This window comes from Rattus norvegicus, chromosome 12 (assembly GCF_021556685.1).
Source record: "Rattus norvegicus strain SHRSP/BbbUtx chromosome 12, alternate assembly SHRSP_T2T, whole genome shotgun sequence".
Taxonomy (NCBI): Eukaryota; Metazoa; Chordata; class Mammalia; order Rodentia; family Muridae; genus Rattus; species Rattus norvegicus.
Genome location: NC_141545.1, coordinates 38146165 through 38173071, shown reverse-complemented (window position 1 = coordinate 38173071; position 26907 = coordinate 38146165). Strand labels below are relative to the sequence as shown.

The 26907-nt window shown below is 52.5% G+C and overlaps 1 protein-coding gene across 2 annotated transcripts in view; it reads left to right on the top strand.

The window, feature by feature from the left end:
* Aacs (acetoacetyl-CoA synthetase) overlaps positions 1 to 24149 on the top strand; it is a 43266-nt gene extending 19117 nt beyond the window's left edge. The window contains exons 6-18 of one of the 2 annotated variants that reach the window (NM_023104.2): positions 7217 to 7331; positions 7558 to 7639; positions 11102 to 11249; positions 13758 to 13838; positions 14914 to 15038; positions 17813 to 17877; positions 18018 to 18140; positions 19124 to 19237; positions 19699 to 19824; positions 20525 to 20594; positions 20815 to 20873; positions 21613 to 21815; positions 22948 to 24149. In NM_023104.2, the coding sequence (NP_075592.1) occupies positions 7217 to 7331; positions 7558 to 7639; positions 11102 to 11249; positions 13758 to 13838; positions 14914 to 15038; positions 17813 to 17877; positions 18018 to 18140; positions 19124 to 19237; positions 19699 to 19824; positions 20525 to 20594; positions 20815 to 20873; positions 21613 to 21815; positions 22948 to 23085 (1449 nt within the window). In that variant the 3' untranslated portion in view covers positions 23086 to 24149. The remainder of the gene's footprint in view (positions 1 to 7216; positions 7332 to 7557; positions 7640 to 11101; positions 11250 to 13757; positions 13839 to 14913; positions 15039 to 17812; positions 17878 to 18017; positions 18141 to 19123; positions 19238 to 19698; positions 19825 to 20524; positions 20595 to 20814; positions 20874 to 21612; positions 21816 to 22947) is intronic. The other variant, XM_087579273.1, reaches the window with a different exon arrangement.
* The last annotated feature ends 2758 nt before the right edge of the window (positions 24150 to 26907 follow it).

The window sequence follows — 26907 nt, the reverse complement described above, 5'->3', positions numbered from 1 at the left end:
TCCAACCTCTTGGAGCCTCTGTCCGTCTGAGTGGAACTGCCAGTGTCTCTCTGGGTGGCCATAAGAGGGAGGGAGGGGAGGGCGGCCAGGAGTCAGATCTTGTCCTTGGTGCTGGGGATTGAACAATGGATGACATGGCCTCACACACACTTATACTGAACAGGGATCTGGTTTGGATTAATTTAACTTAATTTTTTTCTTTTTAAAGACAAAGTCATACTTGGAAGCTCAGATTGCCTTTGAGCTTGAGGCAATCCCCCTGCCTTAGTTCTAGGATTTCAGGCATAAGCCACCTCACCTGTCTTGGACCTTGTTTTCAAGTGTACAGCAGACTGGTTCTTGTTTCCTTCTTTAAAGTCCTGCCCACTGGTTCTTGCTTCTCAGTTATCGGGTGAAGTGTGTCGTTTATCGATTGTGTGTGTGTGTGTGTGTGTGTGTGTGTGTGTGTGTTTGTGTGTGTGTGTGTGGTTATTGGGTGGCTTGTGTAGCGATCAGTGTTGGTCTGGTGTTATGAAGGCTTTGGGACTCTGTGAGGTTCCTGAATGTCTGCTCTGATCTTGGGTTGGGCTCTCTGAGGAACCCTGGTACTCAGGGTGTTTCTAGAGTGGCCCTGCTTGCTGGAGTTTGCTATAGCCACTGAGGAAGGCCTGCTTTGACCATAATTGTTGGATCAGTGGGGCTGTGGACATCATAGACTCACAAGTGCCAGGAGAATGTTGATTTTAGGAGGACATGTGGTGTCCCTGCCAGTTGTTTCACGTGGTGTCCATGCCAACTGTTTCACGTGGTGTCTCTGCCAGTCGCTCTCCTGGGGTCAAATGCTTCTGACCCAGGTTGGGTCAGTTGGTGTGGCCAGCAGCTGAGGATTGGTCTGGGTACTGGGCTGGTAGAACATGGGCTGAGTGTGAGTGGTGCACCCTGGCTCACTCTGCAGGGGTGAATGTGTGAACTCACGTCTGCTTTAAAGTGTGTTGTCTTGGCAAAGGCTTTTGAGGTATGAACTCATCTTCCCATAGAGGAGAGTGGGCGTTGCTCAGGACCCCTCACTTAGGTCCATAGCCCAGTGGGCTGAGGTGATGCCTGTGTGTCCTTTTCCACTTCCGGTGCCTTTTCTCTGCCTATTGGCACTTCCTGTGCTCTTTCCCATACCTAACTCCCAGACTGGGATCAACAAGGCTCGACTTAGATCGAAACTCCACAGGTAGCCCCCAGCCCTAGGATTGTCTGTGGGGTTGTATGAGCTCGTTGGGGCCCGTAGAGTCCCCATGGGAGGTTCTAGCAAGGTGGCCCTAGCTGCTGTTCTGCTTGGGTCTCTCAGGAAGCGGCTAGAATAAGGAGACAGAAAGGCCTTTAGTATGCGACTGCGCACCTGAGGTCCAGAGCCTGCAATGGGGATCCACAATGCACCTCTCTGGGTACTGAGAGGACGATGCAGGAGACTGTGTGGCTGGGATTCTCTTGACTGTGGGCTTAGTAAGTATTGGCTCTTGCTCACCAGGAGAGAGAGTTGTCATCAGTGCTGGGGTGGCCTGTGGGACTGTGGACCTGAGGTAGAGCTCTAGAATTAGCCATCAGATGGTGGGAACGGGGTGGTGGAGCACCCTTCAGTGGGCTGGACTTCTCTTTTCTGGGCGGAAGTTACCAGCTGTGACTCCAGAGGATTGGTTTCCAGTTAGTGGCTTCCTGGCTTTTTGTCCTGCAGTCTGGAGTGCCCCCTTGCAGGCTGCTTGCTGGGTGTATGATGCTTGTTTGCTGTTATAGACACTAGAGGGCAGTAGGGCGCCACTGTCTCCTCCATTCTGCTGGGCCTCCGCTGTACCTCAGGTCTGACCAGAGGAGGATGCTGTGCTTAGCCACTCCGTGTCAGCCTCAAGGGAGGGTCTCCTTTTGTTGGTCCTCTCCCTTGTCTTATACAGGAAGCTAGTCTTTTGCCTGCTGACTCTGGTCCTTTGTCCTCTGGCGTGCCCACTGTTTCCTCCATCCTCTGGCAGGCCCACTGTTTCCTCGATCCTCTGGCAGGCCCACTGTTTCCTCCATCCTCCATCCTCTGGCAGGCCCACTGTTTCCTCCATCCTCTGGCAGGCCCACTGTTTCCTCCATCCTCTGGCAGGCCCACTGTTTCCTCCCTCCTCTGGCAGGCCCACTGTTTCCTCCCTCCTCTGGCAGGCCCACTGTTTCCTCCATCCTCTGGCAGGCCCACTGTTTCCTCTATCCTCTGGCAGGCCCACTGTTTCCTCCATCCTCTGGCAGGCCCACTGTTTGCTCCACACCTGTTTTCTGGGGATGTGTCCTGGGATAGATCCAAAGTCACTGAAGCTAAGACTGCTTAGCTAACACTGACCACTCTTGTTCAGGGCGAAAACCAGCCGGAAGGAGGTTCTGGAATGGGAACAGAGAGAGACCTGGAACTGGTCAGAGGCCCGGCCAGGGGCTCATGCTCTGAGTTCTGCCTTTCCTGAAGAGAGAGAGCGCCTCGTCTTTGGCTTTCCACAACCCCTTTGATTTTTTGCTCTCTTTCTATGTATAGGAAATATATTAAATAATCACACAGAATATATTATATATCAAATTATATATATTATATATAATTTCTGAGATATATATTTATGTATAAAAATGCTGAGACAGATGTTGCCACCATTTCTCTGTGTAGCCCTGGCTGTCCTGGATTCACTGTAGCCCAGGCTGGCCTCTAACTTACACTCCTTGCCTCTGCCTCCCAAGTGCTGGAGTTAAAGGCCTGCGCCACTGTGCCCAGCTAAGTGCCAGTCATGCACTCACTCTTTGAGACCTGCAATGGAGTGGGACTGTCTTTCCCATTTCATCTAGTGTCTTCTGCTGTCATGACAGAGACTCTCCTCTTGGTGGGGTCAGGCCCAGATCCACATGGATCCTAGCACATAGCCCAAGCCAGTCTCAGATTCATTGTGTCGTTGAGGATGACCTTGAACTTCTGATCCTCCTAGCTCTACCTCTCTGGGATTACAGGTGTGCCACACTGCACCTGGTTTTATGGAGGTCTGGGGATGAAACCCAGGGCTTTGCATACACTAGGTAAGCAATCTTATCAACTGAGCCACATCCCTAGCCCTGGTGGGGTTTTTGTTTGTTTGTTTGTTTGTTTGTTTTTGAGCCAGGCATTTTATAGTAGGGCGGGGCTCAGGCAGGTGGATTTACAGTTAGAATCACTGTCAGTGACCAGGAGTCCTTCAGGGCTATGTCCTTGGCTGGCTGTGGTGTTCTAGGGAGGGCAGGGGTGCATTTATCTGTGATGATGGGGTCTGTTTTGGTCTGCCTTAGTCTCTCTATAATGCCCTCCTGCCGGCTGTCATTCTCTGTGTTCTGTGTAGCACACACATGTGGGCTTGTGGGTCATTGTCCCACAGGAGGTGACCCACCCAGTGCCATTCTTGCCAACTGCTTCGGGGTTTTTTCTGTTTTCTTCTGAGCTCCTGGTGGTTTTAGAGACCTTAGGGAGGCCACCCTCTAAGACCCATGTGCTTAGGGGCTCAGCCTGCAGCCTGTTGCCCTCGTTCTCATAATACGCTCCAGCTGCTTGAATGTTCCTTGAATGGAAGTAGGACAGCGACCGTCTTTACTCTGGGTGACTGGCCATCTGTGTCACTCTGCATGGGCCACCGGTTTCAGCACCTGATTGGTTGGTGAGCACTGGTTCAGGTCAGACCCACCATGGTGGGATGTTCACTGTAGCACAAGGCAGTTTGCATAGCTCTGTGGAGCTCAGCATGCTAGCGGCTCGGCACAAGCTCCGAGCGCTCTCCCTCACACGTCAGCTGCGGTGTGCAGACTGGGATGTGGGAATGCTTGTTGTCTTTGCTGTCTGGGTACTGTCAGTAAGACCGAGGGAGTCTCCGTCATGTCTGAGCCTTAGGCCTCTGGCTGCTGGATCTTCCTTATGGCCACCCATGGATGGAGATGGTCCTCTGAGATGGAGGCCCCGCACTGGGGTTACCCCCTTCCCAGCCTTTCTGGCCTTGAGCTTTATAGCAGGGTTGACCTTCCTTCTATCTGACCACCATCCTTGGCCCCATGCATGGCTGTGGGGTTGCTTTCTAGGTGCTGATGTGGTCCTGCCTGGACATTGAAATACTCACCTCTATCTTGCTATCTGTTCTGTGTGTTTCTCCAACAGAGCAGCCTATGGGCAGTTAGCCCTGGTCCCTAGGGTCAGGCTGCAATCCCAGTTGAGCCTCTGGCTTCTTGACATTGTCTGTTCGAAGTCCTTAACTCAGTCCTTCCTCTCAGTAGTATTCTTCAAGCCTGATGTCACGAGAGTCAAAGGAGGGTGGCGCCTTAGACAATTGAACTTGGAGGGCCTGAGTTCAATTCCCCACAACCACGTGGTGGCTCGCAACCATCTGTAATGGGATCCGATGCCCTCTTCTGGTGTGTCTGAAGACAGCCGCTTTAGCCCTTAGAGGTGTGAACATGCCTGCAGGTTGAGCGCTTCCAATACTGTTCTATATTTTTACAGACAATTGTTTTCTTCTCGCCTTCCCTCCATCCCTGTTCAAGGGCCAGATATGGAGCAGGCACAGAGTTCATGGGCTTGTGTGGTCGGACGCTTCTTATAGCAAAGACTAGGACAGGCCCCGGTGTCTGTGCTGCAGGTGTTCAGAAGTCCTGTGGTGTCGGGGCATGTGTTGTTGATGGGGTGGATAAGGCTGGAGGGAGACAGGGGCAGGGTACCATTGTTATTGCACACAGGTCCTGGGCGCTCAAAAGGCAGGAGTTGGAGGGGAATCATGTTTACAAGGATAGAGGATGGAGAACGCTCTCATCGCTGGAGCTCTGTCCTGGGGGAGCCTTGGGTACAAAGGGGACTTTATTTTTAAAAATTTTAAAAAATGTATATGAGTACACTATAGCTGTCTTCAGACACACCAGAAGAGGGCATCGGATCCCATTACAGATGGTTGTGAGCCACCATGTGGTTGCTGGGGTTTGAACTCAGGACCTCAGGAAGAGCAATCAGTGTTCTTAACCACTGAGCCATCTCTTCAGCCCCAAAGGGGACTTTCATTGCAGGGGGAGGGAGAATGGGACAGGAAGGCTGGGTCTTCATTACTCTAAAGGGAGTCTCCCTTTCCCTCTGCTCTGACCAGAACACCACAGAGGGGTTCTGTGAACTCCCAGGGCTGACAGCGCCTCACAGAAAAGGTTAGCTCTCCCGGTGCTGCATACTTGGGTTCACTGGTGGGCAGGTGGCGATGTCCCTCACAGAGACAATCTGAGGTGATGGCTACTCAACGAGGGGCTGTGTGAGTGAGAGCCAGGTGTTTCTCCTCAGTCAGATTTGGCAAGGATTTTATTTTACTGTGAAAAAAATAAGTTTTACCAGTGAAGTCTACCTGTCCAGTTCTTTCCTTTCGGTTTTAGTTTTAATATTTATTTATTTATTTATTTATTTATTTATTGATTGATTGATTGATTGATTGCCTTGCTTTGCTTTTGTTTTTATCTTTCGTGACGGGGTTTCTCTGTAGCTTTAGCTATTCTGAAACTCACTCTGTAGACCAGGCTGGCCTCAAACTCACACAGATCCTCCTGCCTCTGCCTCAGGGTCAGTGCAGGGATTCAAGTGCACCACCGTACCTGAACTCTCTTTTCTCCCTGTTGTCATCTTCCTCCTTTTCCTCTTCTTCCTCTTCTACTACTAGACTGCTAATAATACTAATTATGTGTGTGTGTTGTGTCTGTGCACTAATAATATAATTATGTGTGTGTGCATGTGTGTCTGTGCGGAGTCTGACACAGCACATATGTGGCGGTCAGAGGACAATTTTGTAGAGTCACTTCTGTCCTTCCACTTTTACATGGCTTCAGGGACTGAAGTCCACCAGTACCTCCACCCTCTCTCTGAGCCATCCCCACAGCCAGTTTGTTTGTTTTCAAGACAGGGTCTCACTGTGAGCCTAGCCTGAGCTTGAACTCTTGAATTCACAATCCTCTGCTTAGCCTCTGGGTGCTGGGCTGACAGGGTGAGCAGCAAGGGCCTGGTACCTTCCTTCGCCGAGCTGTCTCCACTTCACATCCTCCTTTAGAGTTGGAACCAGAAGCAATGGAACCGTTGTTTCCCTGTGGCTTTCTGATTTTGTCCATATTTTTGGAGTGTGGGGACCCTCGTGGGTTCCCTGGCAGTGCCCAGCACACGGGAGGTGGAATTGGGCCCTCTGTGCTTGTGTGGATAGGGAAAATAAAAGTATTGAGGTGAACGGAGTTTCAGAACCTTTAACTCTGAGGTGATCAGGTGTTAGGGTGCATGAAAACTCCAGGAGGGCTGAGGGGATGCTGCTGTAGCGGGCGAGGGGGCCCCACCTAGAGCTGCCCCTGACCCTTTTAGATTCCCGCTGAGTCAGCACCTCTCTGCTGAGAGTCTCCCAGGGAGTTCTGGAAACATTGCAGGAGCAGCTAATTAGTCACACTTAGGGCCCTAATTAACCTAATGATCCTCTGCAGGTGGCTGGGCCTGCAGCCATATGGGGACCCCATCTGTGATGTGTGCTGTCACTGTGGGTATCTCCCAGCAGCTGCTTGGCAGAAGCACAGAGGGGAGAGGGGTGGAGCCTTCCTGGGCTAAGATACCTCCCTGGCAGTAATGCCAGCCTCCTGGCCACTCCTGGGTAGGGTAGGGGGCTGAGGAAGTCCACCTCAGTGCTTTGATCTGTTCCCCTTGGGGGTGCAGCAGAGGGGTCCTAAGGCTGTGTCTGTCCATGTTAATTTGTATGGGAGCCAAGAGAGGGCTACCCTTGGTTGGCTGTGGATTCCCGTGTGTGGTACACAGTTGTGTGGGGAAGCCTGCTTAGCCAGGCAGGGCTTCCTGAGCCGTACACATTCCTCCAGGAGAATATGAACACTTAGAGGAGGATCCAGGCTCCTCTTATATCAAGGCTTCAGAGAACCTGGCAGCCCTCTAGGAGGCAGACGGCTTATGTCCGTGGAGGGCCGTGGTAGGATGCATTTCTATGCAGTGAGGGCCCTCTGGCAGGGGAGTTGAACCTTTTCTGTTTTAGGACATGTGTTTGAGTCTTCAGCCTTCCTTGCTGTGGCCTCGATATGCTTCCTAGATGTGGATGGAGTTTGTAGGGACTGCCTGTATTAGCTGCAGGTGCTGGGGACAATGGCAGTGCTCAGCCCTGACGCTGATATCTCTCCTGCGTGTATAGTCTCCGATGGCCCTTCCTCTCATTTTCAGGGTGTCCTGGACCGCTTTTCTCAAATTCAGCCGAAACTTATCTTCTCGGTGGAAGCTGTGGTCTACAACGGCAAGGAACACGGCCACCTGGAGAAGCTGCAGCGAGTCGTGAAAGGTACTTGGGGTCCTGCCCCGGGGGGGTGTGTTCTTGGAGTCCTGAGTTTACTTATGTGCATGTATGTGCACACAGAGATGGGGCTCTCCCCAGGGGTTCTGGATGTACGTGCACGTGTATGAAGAGAGGGGTTGCCCCAGAAGTCCTGTGGGCCACACTCCCAGATTGTGCTGGGCGCATGCGCAGACAACAGCTGCAGCCTGACCTTGTCCCACTCCTCCTTCAGGACTTCCTGACCTTCAGCGAGTGGTGCTGATCCCCTATGTCCTCCCAAGGGAGAAGATAGACATTTCCAAGATCCCCAACAGGTGAGGAGCCACCAACCCCAAGACTAGGTCCCGTAGTATATCTGAGGTGGGGAAGCCATTAGCTGAAAGCCTCACTGTGGTGAGCATGGGAAGCCTCCATGATGGATCTCTTCAGACCACACAGCAATGAACCAACTGTCTGCTTCCTGTCTTGCTGTGGTCTGGGAGGGCTCCAGGCCTGGCTTCCTGAGCTGGGCAGAGTAGGCTGGTGTTACATAACCTGTGTACACAAGTGTGCTCACACGTGTGTGTCACACTCAGGTTTGTTCTTGCCTGTGGATGCTGTGTGGATGGACATGTCTGTGGATAGTGTATGTAGCCGACCCGAATCCGTGGGTTCCTCACCTGTGGATATCACCAACTACTGATGGCACACGTTTGGAAAACTGAGCATGTGCCGACCTTATGGGGGCGGGGCCCTGCTTACACAGCATTCCCACTGTGTGTCCTCTGGAGGTGATGAAGGCTGGGAGCCTGTGCTGATACTGACAACTTTTGCCTACAGGCCAAGCACCTGCAGATTTTGGTCCCTGCAGGGGTGGGGGTAGGTGTTGATCCCACATCCCCCAGGACACTGGGGAACAATGCTGTTTGTTTCTGGCTGCCACGACCCCTCCTTTACTTTTCTGGCATTGGTAGTTTGTTGGTGGATTAGGCCAAGGGTGTCTTTTTATCATTGAGGACCTTTTGATCTTCTAGGGACAGCTGAAGCGACCTGGTTGCCCTTGCAGGGATCTTTCCTTTGGCCTTAGCTCCTGCTAAAGGCAGACTCCCATCCTGCCCCTTTACAGGCTGCTATATGAGGCTTCTGTTGTGGGGACATTGCCAGGGGCCCTGTGCCCTTTGAGAAGAGGATTAAGATAGTAACGTTGGGCTCCCTGATTTTTGCAGAGTGTGGTCTGGGACCCTGCTGGATGTGAAGCATGTGTCCTCACCTCTGCAGGTGCCATCTGCTCCAGAGGATGAGACAGACCTCTGGGTGGGGGACAGCTAGTTCCATAGGACACAATGTATCCATCCATCAGCCAGGAATGAAGAAAGGATGCTGGAGTTGCTAGCGGCCTGGCTGCTTCCCCGTGACGCTTCCCCGTGACATCCAGGGTGGTTGCCTCTGGTAGAAACAAGTCAGGGTCACAAAGAAAAAGACTGCCCCTCCAACTGAAGTGTCTGGATAAGGCAAACCTTACTTTTGATCCAGAGGGTCAAATAACTCTGGTGACTCGGGTGGAGACTGTGTCTTTTCCCCATTGGCTGGACCCTGACTTTACAGTCTCAGTGGATTTGCTAGTCTGAAAAGAAATGCACAGAGGGTGGGGGTGGGGGGTTTGGGGAGCGAAGGGGGAGAGGGGAGGGCAGAGGGGGGATGTGGTCATTGCTCAAGAGGAAAGGGGGTCACTGTCTCAGGTCATTAAATTTCTGGAATACACAGGAGTCTTTAGTTTTTTTTTTTTTTTTTTTTTGGTTCTTTTTTCGGAGCTGGGGACCGAACCCAGGGCCTTGCGCTTCCTAGGTAAGCGCTCTACCACTGAGCTAAATCCCCAACCCCCAGGAGTCTTTAGTTAAACAAAGATTTAGTAGGTGGGGATTAAAGTATTTGCATAAAAGTCGTACGAGTTGGGGGGTGATGCAAAGATTTAAATTCTTTGTACTAAACACAGAGTTTTAGTATTTGGTAGGAAAGACTCCTGTGTGATATTTCTTACACTGCTGACTGCCCTTGGAGTCTGTCCCCCGTGGAGCCCTTGCTTCCTGGGAAGAGTGCTGAGAACAGTGTGCAGTTTGGCAAGGCCTGGCTGCTAGAGTCTCCCCAACTTGGGGGATTCCAGCCCGGTGGCCCTGTGACCATCATTCACCTGTCTCTGCATCCTCCAATGCGGATGGTACATGTGACTTAAATAGTTCAGTGTTGGCACAAGTGTGTAGTTAGCTGTAGGGAATGAACGATGAAGCCCAGTGGCTTCTGTCCCTTGAAGTCACCCACCACCATGGCAGTGTATGAATCCGTTGTGAGCCTTTCCAGGTGTTTGAGCCTGTGGACCCAGGCACCTAGCCAGATGGTGGAGGTCTGATCCTAGCCCTCATGTGTCTGATGGAGGCTGTGATGCAGAAGTGAGGAGAGCAAGGGCTCACCTCAGTTTATCGGTTACTAATATAAAGTGAGGTAGCCAGAAGAACTGCATTCGACGGTTGCTTTTGCCCTGTATAACACTCAACAGTCCTCTCAGCAGACTCCAGGCACCAGGTGCTGCCACTGTTTCCTTAAGATTGCTGGCTGTCACAGATAAACCTCAAGGGTGGACTGCTGGTTCAGCGAGCACAGAGCAGAGCCACCCCTGGTTTTGTTTTGTTTTGTTTCTTTTCTTCATTTTTAGAAGAGAAACAAAAGCAATGGTTATTTACTGTGATTTACAGAGCCTTTGAAAGAAAGGACTTTTCTCTGTGGGAAGTGTCCATTAGACTGGCACTTCATAGAGCAGGACTGCAGGGGAGGTGTGCGCGGGGGTGCGGCTGTCAGAATCATTTTGAATGTCTTTTTTTTAAGGCTATCTCCTCTCCCTGGTCTCTGAGGCATGTCTTCTCATGCCAGGTGGGGCGGGTTTTGGTGTCATAGCTTCAGCAAATCGTTCAGTTTAATGACATCCCACCTCCTTGCTTGGAAGAGAGAGTTTGATTTGTCAGAAAATGGAGGCGCGCTGTTCCTGTTTGTTCTGTGGTTCTGGGCCACCCACATCTGGTGGCTTCTGGCAGCTGTGGGCTGAGGCAGGGCAGGCTTGGGTTAGTTGTTTTTATTCTGGCTCAGCTGTTTACACATGGCTGCTGTAGGCCCCAGGACATAATAAATGAGGGCCACACAGATTTGCTTGTGGGAGCTTTGGGCCAGTCGCCTTGCCTTCCTGACGGCTGCCTTGCTGCCTCTGCTCCAGGGTGGAGAAGCCTTCAGGTTCAGGAGTGGGGCAGGCACCTCTGTTCCTGGCTGCTCATCAGAAAGAAGATGAAGTGTGAAAAAGGAAGTGGACTGGTCTACACTGGTCCTGGGGTCTATGGACAGTAGATAGGCTCACCATGAGCTAGTCTTCCCAGCAATGTAGCCAGGTATTGATTCGGGTTGTGCGTGCGTGTGTGTGTGTGTGTGTGTGTGTGTGTGTGTGTGTGCGCGTGCGTGCGTGTGTACTGTCTCTAAAAGCCAGCCCTTGATCCAAGCAACTCCAGTGCCTAATATTCATGCTCCATGAATTCCCCTGTAGCCATCTTGGATTTGGGAGCCTAACTCTTCTCTTTCTTAGGCCTGGGGCTTCCTTCCTTGCCTACTCAGTATCCTTGGATACCAGGCAAGCCAGAGCTCCAGGCTCTTGTGGTAGAAGGGGAGCAATCTTGGGCTGTATCTAGCTGGGGGCAGAATCAGCAGAGCTATTCTGGTGTTCTGGAATGTTCACTGTTGGCTGCTTACGTTCCCGCCTACAGCATGTTTCTGGATGACTTCCTGGCAAGCGGGACAGGTGCGCAGGCACCACAGCTCGAGTTTGAACAGCTGCCCTTCAGCCATCCCCTGTTCATCATGTTCTCCTCGGGCACGACAGGAGCGCCCAAGTGCATGGTGCACTCTGCTGGGGTAGGTGTCTTGCCTCTGCCTGGCTAGCAGTCATTAGACTAGTCCCTTCTGCAGAATCCTCAGGGTGCTGCTTTCTCTAATGAGATGCCTAGGGGAAACCTGGAGCTGGGCCCAGGGCAGTGGAGCACTGCAGTCCTGGGGCTGTGTTGGCTCTGATAGGCCAGGGATGGTGCGGAGCATGCTGTAGCCCCGGCAGGGTGTACCCAGAGAACCAGCCACTTCAACATGGCAGATTGTGGGGCCCACCGGGGATTGTGAGCTCAGAGGGGTGGGCTGCTGTCATTTCCAAAAGGCAAGCAGGAAAGAAGACAGATTGTGTCAGCACATCTCGATTGCAAGGGATGTGGCCACAGGGTTTGCAAGGGATGTGTGTATGGAGTCGAGCAGGAGCTGGGCGGCCTTTGAGACTTACGTGGGACTGTAGGTTGTGGTCAGAAAAACTCTTGAAAACTACTAGGTTATGGTAAAAAGTCTGCTTCCCTCAGAGTTTCCTGAGCTGTGAGACTAGAGCGCACGTGAGGGAAACCTGCTTTCTAGGGGTGGGAAAGGAAGCCTAAGTCAGTAGGGTTAGCTTCTGTCACAGCCTCTGTCTTTGCCTGGTCGGGGTCACACGTCCTCAGGTGGCCTCTCATGAGGAACCTGGGCTTTAATCTGTTTTCTAGAACTGAATGCTTCCAACAAGGGAGGACTTGGTGAGGGATCATGGGCCACCATTCTTCCTGCCTGGTGCATTTAAGAGGGGCAGATAGAAAGGTCACGCTTTCTCTGTCCTTGTCCCGCCTTTGTGTCTCCAACTAAGCCTCTTACCTGGTTTTGAGAGCTTCCCCCATTTGTTGTTATTGTTATTTGAGGCAAGGTCTGACTGGCCTGGATTGGCCTTGAACATGGCAATCCTCCTGCCTCAGCCTCCTGAACACTGGCATCGCTGGCACATGTTACTACTCTACAGTAGAGAGTTCGCTGCCTTGAAGATAGGTAGTCATGGACCAGGCGAGAGGGGAGTGTTGCCCTGGTGTGTGGGGGTCAGAGGCCATTCCTGTGTTCATGACAGGGCTTTTGAAAGCAGTGTCCCATTCCTTCCTTGTACTTACTTAGGGCCAGGGCTGCCGCTCAGTGGCTCATGCATACCCTGGGTTCTGAAAGAAAAAAATGAAACTCTTGTTTGAGACCCAGGGGACCGTACTACTGTGTCACCTCCCTGAGGGAAGGCAGTAGCATGGGCATTTAACAATCAAAGGTATGAACCTGGAGGAGAGAAAGCTTTGCTTTCTTTTGAGCTTAGAACCTGAGGGTGAGCAGTTGCATGGGGAGGCCTCTCACTGCAGATCCACAGTGAGTGGAAGAAGAGCCCTCTGGGAGGTGGTTTCTACTCAACCTTGTGTGTGTTATTTCTCTGTGCCTGTGGTAAATTTCCCATCGAAAAGCAGCTTAGAGAAGAAGAGGGATTCTCCTGGCTTCCAGGCCCCATCAGGGTGTGGAAGGAGGGGCAACAGGAACGCAAGAGCATTTGGGAGCCAGGGACTGGAGAACAGGAAGTCCACACTTAAGACCTACTGGACACACTTTTTCCAGGAAAGCTCTGGCTCCTCAAGGTTCCATAACTTCCCAAACAGCGCCCCCTGCTGGAGGCCTTGTGTTCACATATATAAGCCTATGGGGCATCTGTTATTCAAATTACAGCCTTGTATGGAGCACACCCCCCCCCCTTTAATTGGCCTGTCCTTTGACTTCTCTTGAGTGTGAGTGTGTGACACGTGGGGTCTTGTGCCAGCCCCATGGCTTTTCTGTGAACCTGGTGCTCATAACCTGTGGGTTAGGCCCAGACAGTGAACTGAACATTCTAGGGCCATGAAAGGGTGACATCCCCAACCTGTCCTCATAGGGATCTCATAGGGGATCCAGAATAGAGGCAGGTAAGCCGTGGTCGAGGGTGAAGTGTTGGACAGTGGGCACTCGCTGTGCTAGCTGAACTCAGTTCTGAGAAGGAAGTCTCCCCTCTCCCACTGCCTCCTTCTAGTCTCCAGCCTGAGCCTGAGCGAGAGCAGGGTAGGGGACCTTGGGGAAGCAGGAGGAACTGGGTGAAGGACTGGGAGAGGAGGGCTTTTCCTAGTTGTGGATTTGGAGCCTGGGAATATTGCCTACCGCACTGAAACTAAAAGTGGAGGTTGGGCGGGAGGTGTCCCCAAGCTCTGTGTTTAGATATCTTCTCCCAGGAGAAGCCCAAGGGTGGGGGTGCACCTGCTGTTGTCCCTTGAGCTCTCTCTCCCATCTCAATGAGTCGCCTCTTTTTGTGAGGTTAGTGTGTCTCTGATGGCGTCCTGTTGGGATGGGCACTGAGAGTTTGAAGGCAGGTGAGGTGTCCTGGGGTTTTTGATTGATGGATGCTCTGGTGTCAGATGACATCAAGGCTGTCCCAAGAGCCAGAGAGCTCCAGCTGGGTTTCTCAGGGAAGGGGAGATGGGTGATGCTTCTCACTGTCTCACCTGTGTCTCGCCCTCCCTCCCGCAGGGCACCCTCATCCAGCACCTGAAGGAGCACGTGCTACATGGCAACATGACAAGCAGTGACATCCTGCTCTACTACACCACGGTGTGTCCTGCGGCCTCCTGCTGCCCCTCCGGGGCTGCGGTACAAGGGATGGCAGATGGGTGTAGCCTCTACCTGCCACATGGCTTAGAGCAGCATGGGGCGCTGCCACTAACCCAGAGCTTGAGTTGGGGTTGGGGTGTTCCTGTCCAGTCTGGAGAGGTTCCAGAAGGATCTAGCAGTGTTTCTTGGGTGGCACATCTGCACTGGCTCATGTTCCTTTTTCCAGTGCTTAGGATTGAACCCAGGTCCCCAAGCACGCTAGGCAAGTGCTCTACCACCGAACCACATCCATAGTCCTTGAGTTTTTTCATTTTGCAGTAGCATCTAGCTGAGTTGTCCAGGCTATATGGACCTTAACCCTGTAGCTCAGGCTAGCATTGACATAGCCCAGGCTAGCATTGACCTCTTGACTCCCTGCCATGCAGCCTCCCAAATCCTGGAATTACAGGTGTGCACCACCACACCCTCACTAGCTGTATATCTATCTCCACCTCCCAGTACTGACCCTAGGGTGCTAGGTGACACACAGACACCCCCCGCCCCCAAAGAGTTTGCCTAGGCTTCCCAGATAAATGTGTCTTTGTCCCTCTGGCTCATGTATGGGAACTTAGGTGCCCCCTTTGCCCACCATGTTAGTGGACTCCTGCTGAACCTTGTCCCCACTTTTGTGTTTTGCTACCCCATACCCTGAGAGATGGAGGGATTGAGAGATGGAGGGATAGTTAGTGGGCCTGTGTGTGCCATTTTCTTTTAAGACATCTTTTGGCCAGGTGATCGCAGGACCCACCTTTAATCCCAGCACTCAGGAGGCAGAGGCAGGTGAATGTCTGAGTTGGAGGCCAGTCTGGTCTACAGAGTGCGTTCCAGGATAGCCAGGGCTATACAGAGAAACTCTGGGTTGAAAAACCAAAACCCAAAAGCGATTTTTTTGGTTTGTTTCTTTTAGACTGGGCTTTACAATGTAGTTAAGGCTAGCCCCAAACTTGCAGTTCTTCAGTCTCCCTCCCTGCTGCCCTCTAGTGCTAGGATTCCAGGCCTGCACCTCCGCCTGGCTTACCTGGTGTCTCTGTGGCAGGTCGGCTGGATGATGTGGAACTGGATGGTGTCAGCGCTGGCCACAGGAGCATCCTTGGTTCTGTACGATGGCTCCCCGCTGGTTCCAACACCCAATGTGTTGTGGGACCTTGTGGACAGGATAGGGTAGGTACCTGGGTCCTGCTCAGTTGACAGAACAGCGAGCTGTCATTTTTGTCATTGGGGAAGGCTCAGCCTCAGACAGAGCTAACACCCCCCCTCTGTCTCAGTGCTCTAGCTTTCCGCTTGAGTGCTGGAGGGTGCTGGAAGCAGAGGGGACGGAGGACAGGACAGGTCCCACCCTCAGCACTGATGCTTGTGGAGTGGGCAGGAAGCAGCATCGAACAACTTCCAGTGGCTGGGGATTATGAAAATGTTGTCCATAGAGACCCCTAGACACCCTGTGCTGCCAGCACTTGGTGGATGAACCCCTTGACAGTGATGGAGGCTCAGACTTCTGGTGTCAGAAGTCCTGCTCTGCCATGGTCCGTCACTAGCTGGAGCCCACATGGTAGACGCAGAAGGAGCTGCTAGTGGCTTCCCTTGTTATTGCTGGTTTTGTTTTCTGTTTTTTCTTTTCTTCTTTTTTAAAAAAAATACACACACACACACACACACACACACACACACACACACACACACACACTGTCGCTGTCTTCAGACACACCAGAAGGGGGCATTGGATCCCATTACAGATGGTTGTGAGAACTCAGGTCCTCTGGAAGAGCAGTCAGTGCTCTTAACCTCTGAGCCATCTCTCCAGCCCTGTTATTTTCTTTTTTTCTTTTTTTAAAGATTTATTTATTTATTTATTATGTATAAGTACACTGTCGCTGTCTTCAGACACACCAGAAAAGACATCAGATCTCATTACAGATGGTTGTGAGCCACCATGTGGTTGCTGGGATTTGAACTCAGGACCTCTGGAAGAGCAGTCAGTGCTCTTAACCTCTGAGCCATCTCCCCAGCCCTTCTTTTTTTATTTTTTATTTTTCTTTTTTTTTTGGCTTTTCAAGACAGGGATTAAAGTGCTGGAATTAAAGGCATGTCCCACCACTGCACAGTTTTTTGTTTAGTTTTGTTTTTAACATTTTAACACTTAATTATTTTGTATGTGGGTATGTGCATGCTGTAGTGTGCAAGTGGAGGTCAGAGGACAACTTTGTGGAGTTGCTTTTCTCCTTCCACCATGTGGGTCGTGGGGACTTGAACTCAGGTCGACAGGCTTGGCGGCAATCACCTTTACCCACTGAGCTGGCCCACCACTGGTGTTCTAAAATCTTGGGCCCTTAACATTTTACATAAACCTGCCTGGCCAGGATGATGGCATTAAAATCCACAGCTCACAGTGTAGCTCACAGTGTTAATGAGGAGTCTGTTACCTAGTGAGATTGTAGTTCACCAAAGGTTAATCACATCCCTTGGTACCTGCTGGCCGGGCTTCAGGAAAAGGAACTGGTTTTGGTGTGGGGCGGGTGTAGTGGGGAGTGGGGGAAGCTGCTGGAAGGGGTATGGAGAAGGAAGCGAGTGTCCCCGGGGCCCTGAGCTCCAATGTAGCATGTGATACACGTGCATAAGATTATGCCTATATGTTCATGTACACACGTGAAAGTGAGTGCACACGTGTATGAAGTCATATACGCATGTGTGCGCATGAGCGTGAACTGCAGCTATGTGCATGCGCACATGAGCGTGAAGCCAGTGTGCTCGTAGACCTGTGAGTTGGTCCCAAGCAGGGTGTGTGCACTGAGCCTGAACCCCAGTACTAAGACATGTTCTTGACAGGTACCACACATACTCGGGTGCCTTTGCCCAACATGGCAGCCATAGCCTGGTCCCTAGGCAAGGGCTGTGGCCTTCAAGGGCCAGCTCAGCCTTCAATGGCAGTGAGAAGCACAGGTGTGGGGTAGATGGGTAGTGGGTAGGGTGCCCCCACCTCAACCAGTCCTGAGACTAAAGCAAGGGTCAGTACACTCACAAAAACCCTGTCGTTGGGGCCAGCAAGATGTCTTGGTGGTCGGGGGTGGAGGTGGAACACTTTAATCCCAGCACTCGGGAGGCAGAAGCAGGCAGATCTCTGGGAGTTCAAGGCTTCAGGCCAGCCTGGTTTACTGAGTGATTTCCAGAATAGCCAGGGCAACAGAGAGAAACTCTGTCTCAGAAAAAAAAAAAAAAGGTCTTAGTGGCTAAAGTTACTTGTTGCCACCATGCCTGATAATCTTGAGTTCAACCCTTAGGACCTAATGGTAAAAGGAGAGAACAGACTCCTTCAGGTTGTCCCTTGGCCTCTACATGTGTACCCTTCTCTCTACAACAAAATAAATAGCATAAAAACATATTAAAAAAAAAAAAAAGAAAGAAGAAGAAACCCATTTGTCTTGGAACCAGAGACTCTGGTCAGAATCAGGAAGCTGACAGCATCCTTAGGACCTCAAGTTCTTCATACATGAACACAAGCTAGGAATGAACCTTTACACTGGTTATCAGGTTCTAATTGGCATCAGAACACATCGCCAGCTCTAAGTCCCAGGCTAGACTGGGCCCTCTAAGGGTGGTTTTTCTTATGGAGGTGAGCCCATGCAGAGAAGGTTCTGGTTAAAGAGGGAGCCAAAGTTCTGAGTTCTTTCTCTTGGGACATAGGGTAGTTGCCCACCTGTGAAGGCGGTGTGGCAATAAGACAGCCCTCACTGGGAGTGGCCTTTGCTTGTCTGGGGAGAGTCGGTCACCTCTCACTGTCATCAGGGCATGTGTTCCTGGAGGATCCCTGCTGGACCTGGGTGCTAGGCTGGCGACAGGGCAGAGCTGTCTGGGAACGGAAATGGGAAACCAGGAGGTGGGAGTCTGACTGACGGTTGGAAGTTTTGGGGACTTGAGGATGCTCTCTCTCACCCGTGTCATAGAATCACCATCCTGGGAACGGGAGCCAAGTGGCTGTCAGTGCTGGAGGAGAAGGACATGAAGCCGAGTGAGTGGCCCCCTCAGTCCCTGTTCCCAGAACCACCCACCACCCCTTCAGGAACTGGCATCTGGTCTGACTGAGTCCGACATGTGAGTTTGGCTGAAGGCAGTGGGCTTGGGTTCATCTCTGGTCATTTTTGCCTCCAGTGGAAACTCACAACCTCCACACGCTCCACACGATCCTGTCCACCGGCTCGCCACTGAAAGCCCAGAGCTATGAGTATGTGTACAGATGCATCAAGAGCACCGTGCTCCTCGGCTCCATCTCAGGTAGGGCCAAAGACAGTGGCTGCCGGGGGAATGGGCAAATAGGAAGGGAGGCACGGGGGGCCCTTGGAAGCCATGGTTTTTGGGGGCATCTAGATACCTAGTGAGGGGAGCATCGCTGTCTGCTTCTGTGTGTGTGTGTGTGTATGTGTGTGTGTGTGTGTGTGTGTGTGTGTGTATGTGGTGTGTCCATGTGTGGTGTAGTGAATATGTCTGTGTGGGGTGTGCATGTCTGCCTCTGTGTGTGTGTGTGTGTGTGTGTGTGTGTGTGTGTGTGTGTGTGTGGTGTGTCCATGTGTGGTGTAGTGAATATGTCTGTGTGGGGTGTGCATGTCTGTGTGTGTGTGTGTGTGTGTGTGTGTGTGTGTGTGTGTGTGTGTGTGGTGTGTGGTGTGTCCATGTGTGGTGTAGTGAATATGTCTGTGTGGGGTGTGCATGTCTGCCTGGGGAGGAGGGAATGTGTGTGTGCGTGTGGTGTGTGAGTGCCATCAGGTAAGACTCCGATTTATCTGTCTTAAGTCTCCGGCTTTGGGCTGGAGAGATGGCTCAGCGGTTAAGAGCACTGACTGCTCTTCCAGAGGTCCTGAGTTCAATTCCCAGCAACCACATGGTGGCTCACAACCATCTGTAATGGGGTCTGATGCCTCTTCTGGTGTGTCTGAAGACAGCTACAGTGTACTTATATATAATAAATAAATAAATCTTAAAAAAAAAAGTCTTGGACTTCCATGTGACCAGCTGAGAATCTTTTCTCCGAGTCTTTAGGCAGGGAGGCTCAGTCAGGGAGAATGTCACCAGTCACAGGGACAGATAGAGCTGGGTCCAGTCTGGGTCACTGCTGCCTCTCTCTGCAAGGAAGCCCTCACTCTCATGCATGTGTCTGCAGCAGGGGTGGTGCCTGTCCAGGCAGCTCTGCATCTTGCTTACAGAGAACCCTAAGGGTGGCCTTCCCCTTAGTGTCGCCTGTCCTCTGCTGTTGCTTGCAGGTGGCACTGACATCATCTCCTGTTTCATGGGCCAGAACTCATCTATTCCTGTGTACAAGGGTGAGATCCAAGCCCGGAACCTCGGCATGGCCGTGGAAGCCTGGGACGAGGAAGGTGAATGACTCCCTGACCCTCTGGGATGTAAGAAGGGAGGAACACATGCGCAGACGCGCGCCCCTGGCTTGTCATGGTTCTCCAGCACTCTCCTATAGGGAACCATGTCCTTTCCCACGGGTGGGTTTTGCACTCACAGACTCCCTGACCCCAATCTCAGAGAAATAGGTGTTAAGATGGAGTGCCGTGGGGCTGGGGGTTTAGCTCAGTGGTTAGAGCGCTTACCTAGGAAGCGCAAGGCCCTGGGTTCGGTCCCCAGCTCCGAAAAAAAAGAAAAAAGAAAAAAAAAAAAAGATGGAGTGCCGTGGGAGCTGAATGGGTAGCAGGTTGTAGGCGGATTTGCAGTTGTGCACGTGCAGGGCACATAGCAAAGCTGTGTCCCAAGTAGGAGCGTCAGGAAGGAAGCGTGTGCCGGGGTGTACTCATGAGCACGCCAGGCTCAGTCTTCTCTCGTATGCCAGGGAAAACCGTCTGGGGAGCGAGTGGCGAGCTGGTTTGCACCAAGCCCATACCCTGCCAGCCCACGCACTTCTGGAACGACGAGAACGGCAGCAAGTACAGGAAGGCTTACTTCTCCAAATACCCAGGTAGGCGGGAGCAGGCTGGCGCCACGCCCTGTCTAGCTGGGGCTGGGCGTCTCCGCGCATGCGCGTACCCCTCCAACTCCTTGTGGGGCTCACTCAGCATCTTATCGGTGTCAAGACACCCAAGATCGCTGACTTGGTTCAGTCGGTCCTAGCTCATCCCAGCACTCGGTCTCCAGACACCAGCTGTACTGAGAGCCACATGAGCCCCTGGGCGGGGAACTGAGGGCTGCCTGCCCGCTCTCTGCTTGTTCAGTGAAAGTGGCAGTTGGGGGAGGGGCTCTGGGCACGGTGGAGGGTGACTGATGCTCGAGCACCAGGTTGACTAAGGCCTGCTGCATTTACTCTGGCTTTGTAGTTCATCTCGTCAGGACCCTCTTCGCCATGGCCCTGATTTCTCCTGCCTTGGTGACGGACACTGTTTACATAATCAGTCCCCATAGGGGTTGTTGGTTTTATGTAAATGACATGTGCACAGTGGCATGTGCTGAGGTCACTGGCATGTGTCACCACCCCTGACTCATGCAGTCCCCTGTCTCACCCCTCGCTGGTTTCAGTGCTCAGCCGCACACTGCTTGTTCCTAGACTTTTGAAATCTGTGGCCAGGGAGGGTCCCCTCCCTTGTGTCCCTGCCTCGTGGGCCTGTCTAGGTGTATCCCAGCCCACCCCCTCAGTGTGACCAATTTTTCTGCCTTTCTCGAAGGTGTCTGGGCACACGGCGACTACTGCAGGATCAACCCCAAGACAGGAGGTATCGTCATGTTGGGCCGGAGGTAAGGGGACCTCTTGCTGCTCCCTCTGGAGGCTCGGGGACACATCGGGGGCATTGCCACATCCCTTAGCCATGTGCTTCTTTTTTTTTTTTTTTTTTTTTTTTTTTTGGTTCTTTTTTTCGGGGCTGGGGACCGAACCCAGGGCCTTGCGCTTCCTAGGTAAGCGCTCTACCACTGAGCTAAATCCCCAGTCCCAGCCATGTGCTTCTTGTCTCTGCAGTGATGGCACCCTCAACCCCAATGGCGTACGCTTTGGCAGCTCGGAGATCTACAACATTGGTTCGTACATCTCTCCTCTGCTCCTTTTACTCAGGTCCAGGGTGGTCCACAGGACCAGGACCCTGATTCCTAAAGAGCCGGGTGAGAGTGGACATCCATATAGCAAGGGAGGGCTGGTCACCATGCATGCCTCCTCTTCCAGAACATATCTGGCGCCACTGTGTCGCCTCCTAAGACCTCCTTCCTCCGCCTTCTGGGGAAGGATCCAGAGGCACAGAGAGGGTGTGTGAAGGCTGAAGGTCACACAGCACAATCCAGGATACTAGATGCATACCTGTGAGGGACTCTCAAAGTTTCTGGCCTAGGAACTTAGTCTTGGCCCAGGCCCCAAAGTCACCCTTCTTAGGGGGTGGCCTCCTTTGTCATGCTGGGATCTGGGCCCCAGGTAGTGCCAGGTCAGTGTTGCCAGGTGAGACCTGAACTCAATTCCTCCCATGCCTGGCCCCTTTTTCCTTGTCAGTGGCATCTTAGTACATTTGTATGTCGTATGCTGTCACCTGGACATCCCCCAGACCAGGTGCAGCCGCAGTACTGCCCAGGTGGCCTGGTGGCCTTCCTTTCTGACAGGTGTCTTTAGCATAGTGGCTGCTGTGGAAATGGAAAGAAAAGCTATTTTTCGGGGCTGGGGATTTAGCTCAGTGGTAGAGCGCTTGCCTAGCAAGCGCAAGGCCCTGGGTTCGGTCTCCAGCTCCGAAAAAAAAGAAAAAAAAAAAAGCTATTTTTCTTTCTGTTTCCACAGTGGAAGCCTTCGATGAGGTGGAGGACAGCCTTTGTGTGCCCCAGTACAACAGGGATGGTGAGGAGCGGGTAGTCCTGTTTCTGAAGATGGCCTCTGGGCACACTTTCCAGCCCGACCTCGTGAAGCACATCCGTGATGCCATCCGCCTTGGCCTGTCTGCTCGCCACGTGCCCAGCCTCATCCTGGAGACCCAAGGCATTCCAGTACGTTGTGTCTTACCAGGGCCTATGAGAGCCTGGGTGGCTGCAGCTTGCTTTTGCTTCTAGATGGGTACCATGTTGCCTAGCAACCCCCTTCTCTCTGTCTCATAACAGACAACATTCCCAGCAGCTTCTGTGGGATGGCTTATTGGGGCTGATGGCCCAGGTATGCCCTGCAGACAGCTGTGGGATGTGAAGTCTGAAGGGAGCTGCAGGTGTATGTGTGTTGGGGTTTGTGGGGGTCTGGGGAAGGGGCCTCTGCAGGCTCCCCATTCAGGCCCAGTCACATTTGGAGTTGGGGTACGCGGGCATGCACGTGCACAGTTATTCATCCTTGCCGTGAGACTGCCATTCCGTGCTTGCGGGCTGCTGCTCAGTAGGTGATGGGTGGGAACACGGCTTCTGGCTTGGCGGCTCCCCGGGCAGACCTGGAGTTGGAGATGAACTCAGCTCAGCTGAGCTGGCTGCGAAGCCCTAGCATGCTGACAGTAGCTGGACTGTCCTGGTACGCTGATCTCGAGTACCAGGACCAACCTGGGTGGCCTGCACGATGCCTGGGAAAGAGTTCTCACTGTGGCCTCCTGGCCACTTAGGGGTGGGGAGGCAGAGAGCCTGAGGTGTACACTGTGGGGGTGTGATCGAGTGTGCGTGTGCATGTGTGTGTGTGTGTGTGTGTGAGTAGCCTGGGCCTCCTGACACCCCCGGGTCAGTTTTTTACAACTGTGTAGAAATCAGATAGATAGGAACAGTTCGTCAGAAGGAGTGGCTGGCACCTGAGGCAGATATGGTGTCACTCTGGACAAGGGCCATGTGGCCCCAGGTGTGCCCACACCAGGGCACCTGCATGTGTGCCCGGTGCAGTGCACGGCATTGGAGACTCTGCATGCTCACGTGGTGTTGACCCAGGCATGGGGCCCTGGTGTGGCAGGTTCTGTGGACAGTATCAGTGCTGCGTTGGCCGTCCTCTCCACAGGCTTCCCTCAGGTGTCTGCTGTGGCCTGCGTTCAGAACCACTGCATATCTGGTTTTGTGGGTCTATTTGGGAGAGGATGTGGGGAGAAACTTGAGTTGAGGCTGATCTGCCATCTCTGGTTTAAACACTGCTTTCTGTGTTTTCTGTGCCTGTCCCACACAGTACACAATCAACGGCAAGAAAGTGGAGGTGGCCGTGAAGCAGGTGATAGCTGGGAAGACTGTGGAGCACCGGGGGGCCTTCTCCAACCCTGAGTCCCTGGACCTGTATCGGGACATCCCTGAGCTGCAGGACTTCTGAACCAATGGCTCGCACTCGGTCCAGCTGTGCACGTGATGGAACTTAGGGACAGCAGCTGCTCCGGTGGCCCAGGCACTACGCACTCCACGGGCTCAGAGACAGCTTCCCTGTTTCGGAGTCATGGGTGGGGACCAGGTCTGTCTCCTGAGCTCCAGGATGTGCCTGGCCTTCGGAGACCAAAAGGGTACACTGAGGCCTGTCTTGGCCCTGCTGCTATAGGTCAGCACACAGCCTTGCAGGCGCAGGGCTGGTGACATTTGGTGACAACACACTGGAGGAGCGATGTGGCCTTCAGCCTCATGAGCCCACAGTTCCACCTCGCTCTATGAAGGTGAAATCTTACCTGTATTCTCTGCCCTTAATAACTGGTCTGGCTTCCTCAGGTGTACTGTCTTCTCGAGAGCTGCCTGAAGCCAGGGCACCTGGTCCAGCAGGCCTGTCACCTCACACTTGGCTGTTGGGATGCCTGGGCTGATGGCTCTGTCTGCCAAGGCCAGAACACCATTCTAGGGAACTTCGAGTGAATCCTCCAGACAGCCAAGAGCTCTCTGCTGTGGCAAGTCCCCTCTGCTGGCGAGCGTCCCCGACTGTTTCTGGGTCTTAACAGCACAAGTATTTGAATGGGTCAAACGTCAATGTTACTGGAGGATCTGCCGTCTGGAGGCACTTGAATCCCCTGGGTGTCTACCCTAGGTTACCACTTAGCTGTGTGCTGGGCGGTGTGATCCTGGAGTCTTCCCGGGATGGAGCTGCCCGGCCTCAGAGGAAAATGGCCGCGTGCTCCCTCCTAATAGTTCTGGGCTCTTTCTCTTGTGACTGTACTCCATGTTTGTAAATGACGTCTCAGGCTTTGGCTGCCAGGACTCAATGGTGCTTCTTGTCTAGCACACAGAGTATGTCATAAATCCTGGTGATTATACTTTTGTATTTCTTTCTTTCTTTTTTTTTTTTTTAAAACTGAGCACAACATAAAACCTTTTAAAAATATCTTGGATTTTAACTCTATAAGGGAAAAGTGCTATGAAGAATTTTATGGAATAAACCTGTGCCATGCACGCCTATCCATGCGCAGTATTCTTGTGTTTCTCTGAGGTGATCAGACCTGCACGTTCGGTTGGCCGTACCAATGTCAGCCCACTGCTGTGCCGTGAGGAGGTGTGGCCCAGCACAAGTCGTATAATGGTCTTTTCTAGGCTCTTGGTGCTTAGCATTGTCCTAGTTTGTGTTAGGCCAGTGTCACACCCTGGGCCTCCCGTGCCTCCTGGAGCTGAATCACAGGGCAGCTTTATCCCGGGAGTCTCCCTAGATTTTGCCAGCGAGCCACAGACCCCAGTTCAGTCCTACACAGCCTTCCCACCAGAGACAGCGGGCGGCAGTCCCAAACTCTAGGACAAAGGAGCATCCAGTCCCCGCTGTGCGCCGCGTTCCATCATTTCTAGTTGTTTTATCTGCTGCCTGGTGGTATCGTCTGGCTTTATCCCATCAAGCCTTCCATCCCTGTTCCTGCAGGAAGAGGTAAGTGATGGACGCCTGGCCTCATGTGCTTCGGTCAACAGAATGTTGGCTTTCCTGGTTAAGGTCAAGCTGCTGGACCCAGTGGCTGTGCTTACAGGGGACCTAGCACTGAGGGGGACCTTTCGCAGTTTCCCATGGGTCAGTCCTCACGGGGGCTTGAAGCCACCAGCGGCTCCTAGTTCAGAGTCTGAGGTAGCCCCACCAGTGTGCACAGGGCAGGTTCCTAGAGGTTCTGCATGAGTCCCTTCCGGCCTCTTCCCGTTATTAGGGGTATCTCCTTTATCAGGGGTGTCTCCTTCCTCAGCCAGGGCCTCTCTGTTATCTGGAAAGCCTTGGTAGGCTCTCATCCCATTTGTAGTATCTTAGACCTTGGCCATTCCTGAGTGTTGGTATTCTGTCTAAGCTCCACCCCCACAGCTACCTGGCAGCAGCCAGGTATGCTCCGCCCCACAGTCGCCTAGCAACAGCCAGCCGAGCCTGACTATAAAAGGGGCTGCTTGCCCTCTCTTACCCTCTCTTCTTTCTTACTCTTTGTTCTTCGCTGCTCTTGTCCCCTTCTCCGTCTCCTTCTCCACCCCCACACCCCCTCCATGTGCCCATGGCCGGCCGCCTTTCCGCTCTTCTACTCTTCTCACATTAAACCCTCCACGTGGAACCATGGTGGCGGGGTGTGTTCCGTCCCGGCATGGCCGAGATTCAAAAACCTAACGCTGTGGCCACCGGTTTTCTTCCCTTTGCTATGTGCTAGTAGGCATCCAGTTCCCCAGCCCCTCATGTCACACATGTCCCCACAGGTCCCCAGAGGAGGAAGGGCCATCATGGAGATGGGTTGTGTGATTTCTAGGAGGCTACCCGCTTTGGTTTCTACCGTGAGGATGTGTCTGTGGCTCACTCTTCCCGTCTCCTGTTTCGTTCATTTATTTTGATAATTTACAGTGGATGGGACTTGGGGCCTCGTGTGCTAGGCTGGTGCCATATAGCATTGAGTTATATGCCAGCCCATTTAAAAACAGAGACTTATGGGGCTGGAGAGATGGCTCAGCGGTTAAGAGCACTGACTGTTCTTCCAGAGGTTCTGAGTTCAATTCCCAGCCACATGGTGTCTCACAACCATCTGTAATGAGATTTGATGCCCTCTTCTGGTGTGTCTGAAGACAGCGACAGTGTACTTATATAAAGTAAAATTTTAAAAAAGGCTTTATTTTATGTATGAATGTTTTACCTTATATATGTATATGAATCACATGCATGCAGTGCCCACAGAGGCCAGAAGAGGGCATCAGATCCCTTAGTGCCGGAGTTCAGGCAGGTGAGGAGCCATCTTGTGAGTCCTGGGGAGAGCAGCCAATGCTCATTTTTTTCCTTTTTTTTTTTTTTTTTCGGAGCTGGGGACCGAACCCAGGGCCTTGCACTTGCTAGGCAAGCGCTCTACCACTGAGCTAAATCCCCAACCCCGCAGCCAATCCTCTTAACCTTTGAGCCAAACAATTGGACTGTGCCAGTCTCACCTCTGTGAGAACCCAGGTTCTTACAAATTCTGTATCCCATAAGTCATTGTTTTCTTTCTTTTTTTGGTTCTTTTTTTTCGGAGCTGGGGACCGAACTCAGGGCCTTGCACAAGCGCTCTAGCTCTACCACTGGGCTAAATCCCCAACCCCTAAGTCATTGTTTTCTTATACTGGCTCAGCAGGGACTCAGGGTGTGCCAGTTCTGTGAGGTCTGCCTTCCTGCCTGGTTGATCTTGCAAATTAAATTTGGGGATGAGCCCCTCTGGGGTGTTGGGGTGCCATGGGCTAGAGAGCTGAGTTAGGCTAGGTAGCCACTCCCCTCTAGTGCCACCCACCTGTCCCTTTCTACCCTGGTATCTCAGCTCCCTACACGGGAAGGCAGAGGTCTGTGATAGATGGCTACTGTTCATGGTGGCTTTGTCAGACACTCCGTCAAAATGACAGTGCCATTGAAATGTTCTGTCTTCAGACCCCAGGTTTATTTTTAGCCAGCCGGCTCTGAGGTGGAGCCACACAAAAGTTCCAGGCTTGCCTCTCATCCTACAGACTGGGGAGGACCAACCTGACCGTACTGGTCAGGAATCTCAGACCCTTGTTCAGATGATGTTCTATTATGTCCCCTGCATTAATCAGAAGAAACGCTCATGATTCTTGGACCCAGAAGCTCTGAAGGAGTCAGGCCCTGGTTAGCTGTGTGTGTTTGAGATGGGGTCTCATGTAGCTCAGGCTAGCCCCTATGTAGCTGAGGGTGTCTGTGAACTCCTGATCCTCCTGCCTTCATGCTTAGTCCTATGCGGCG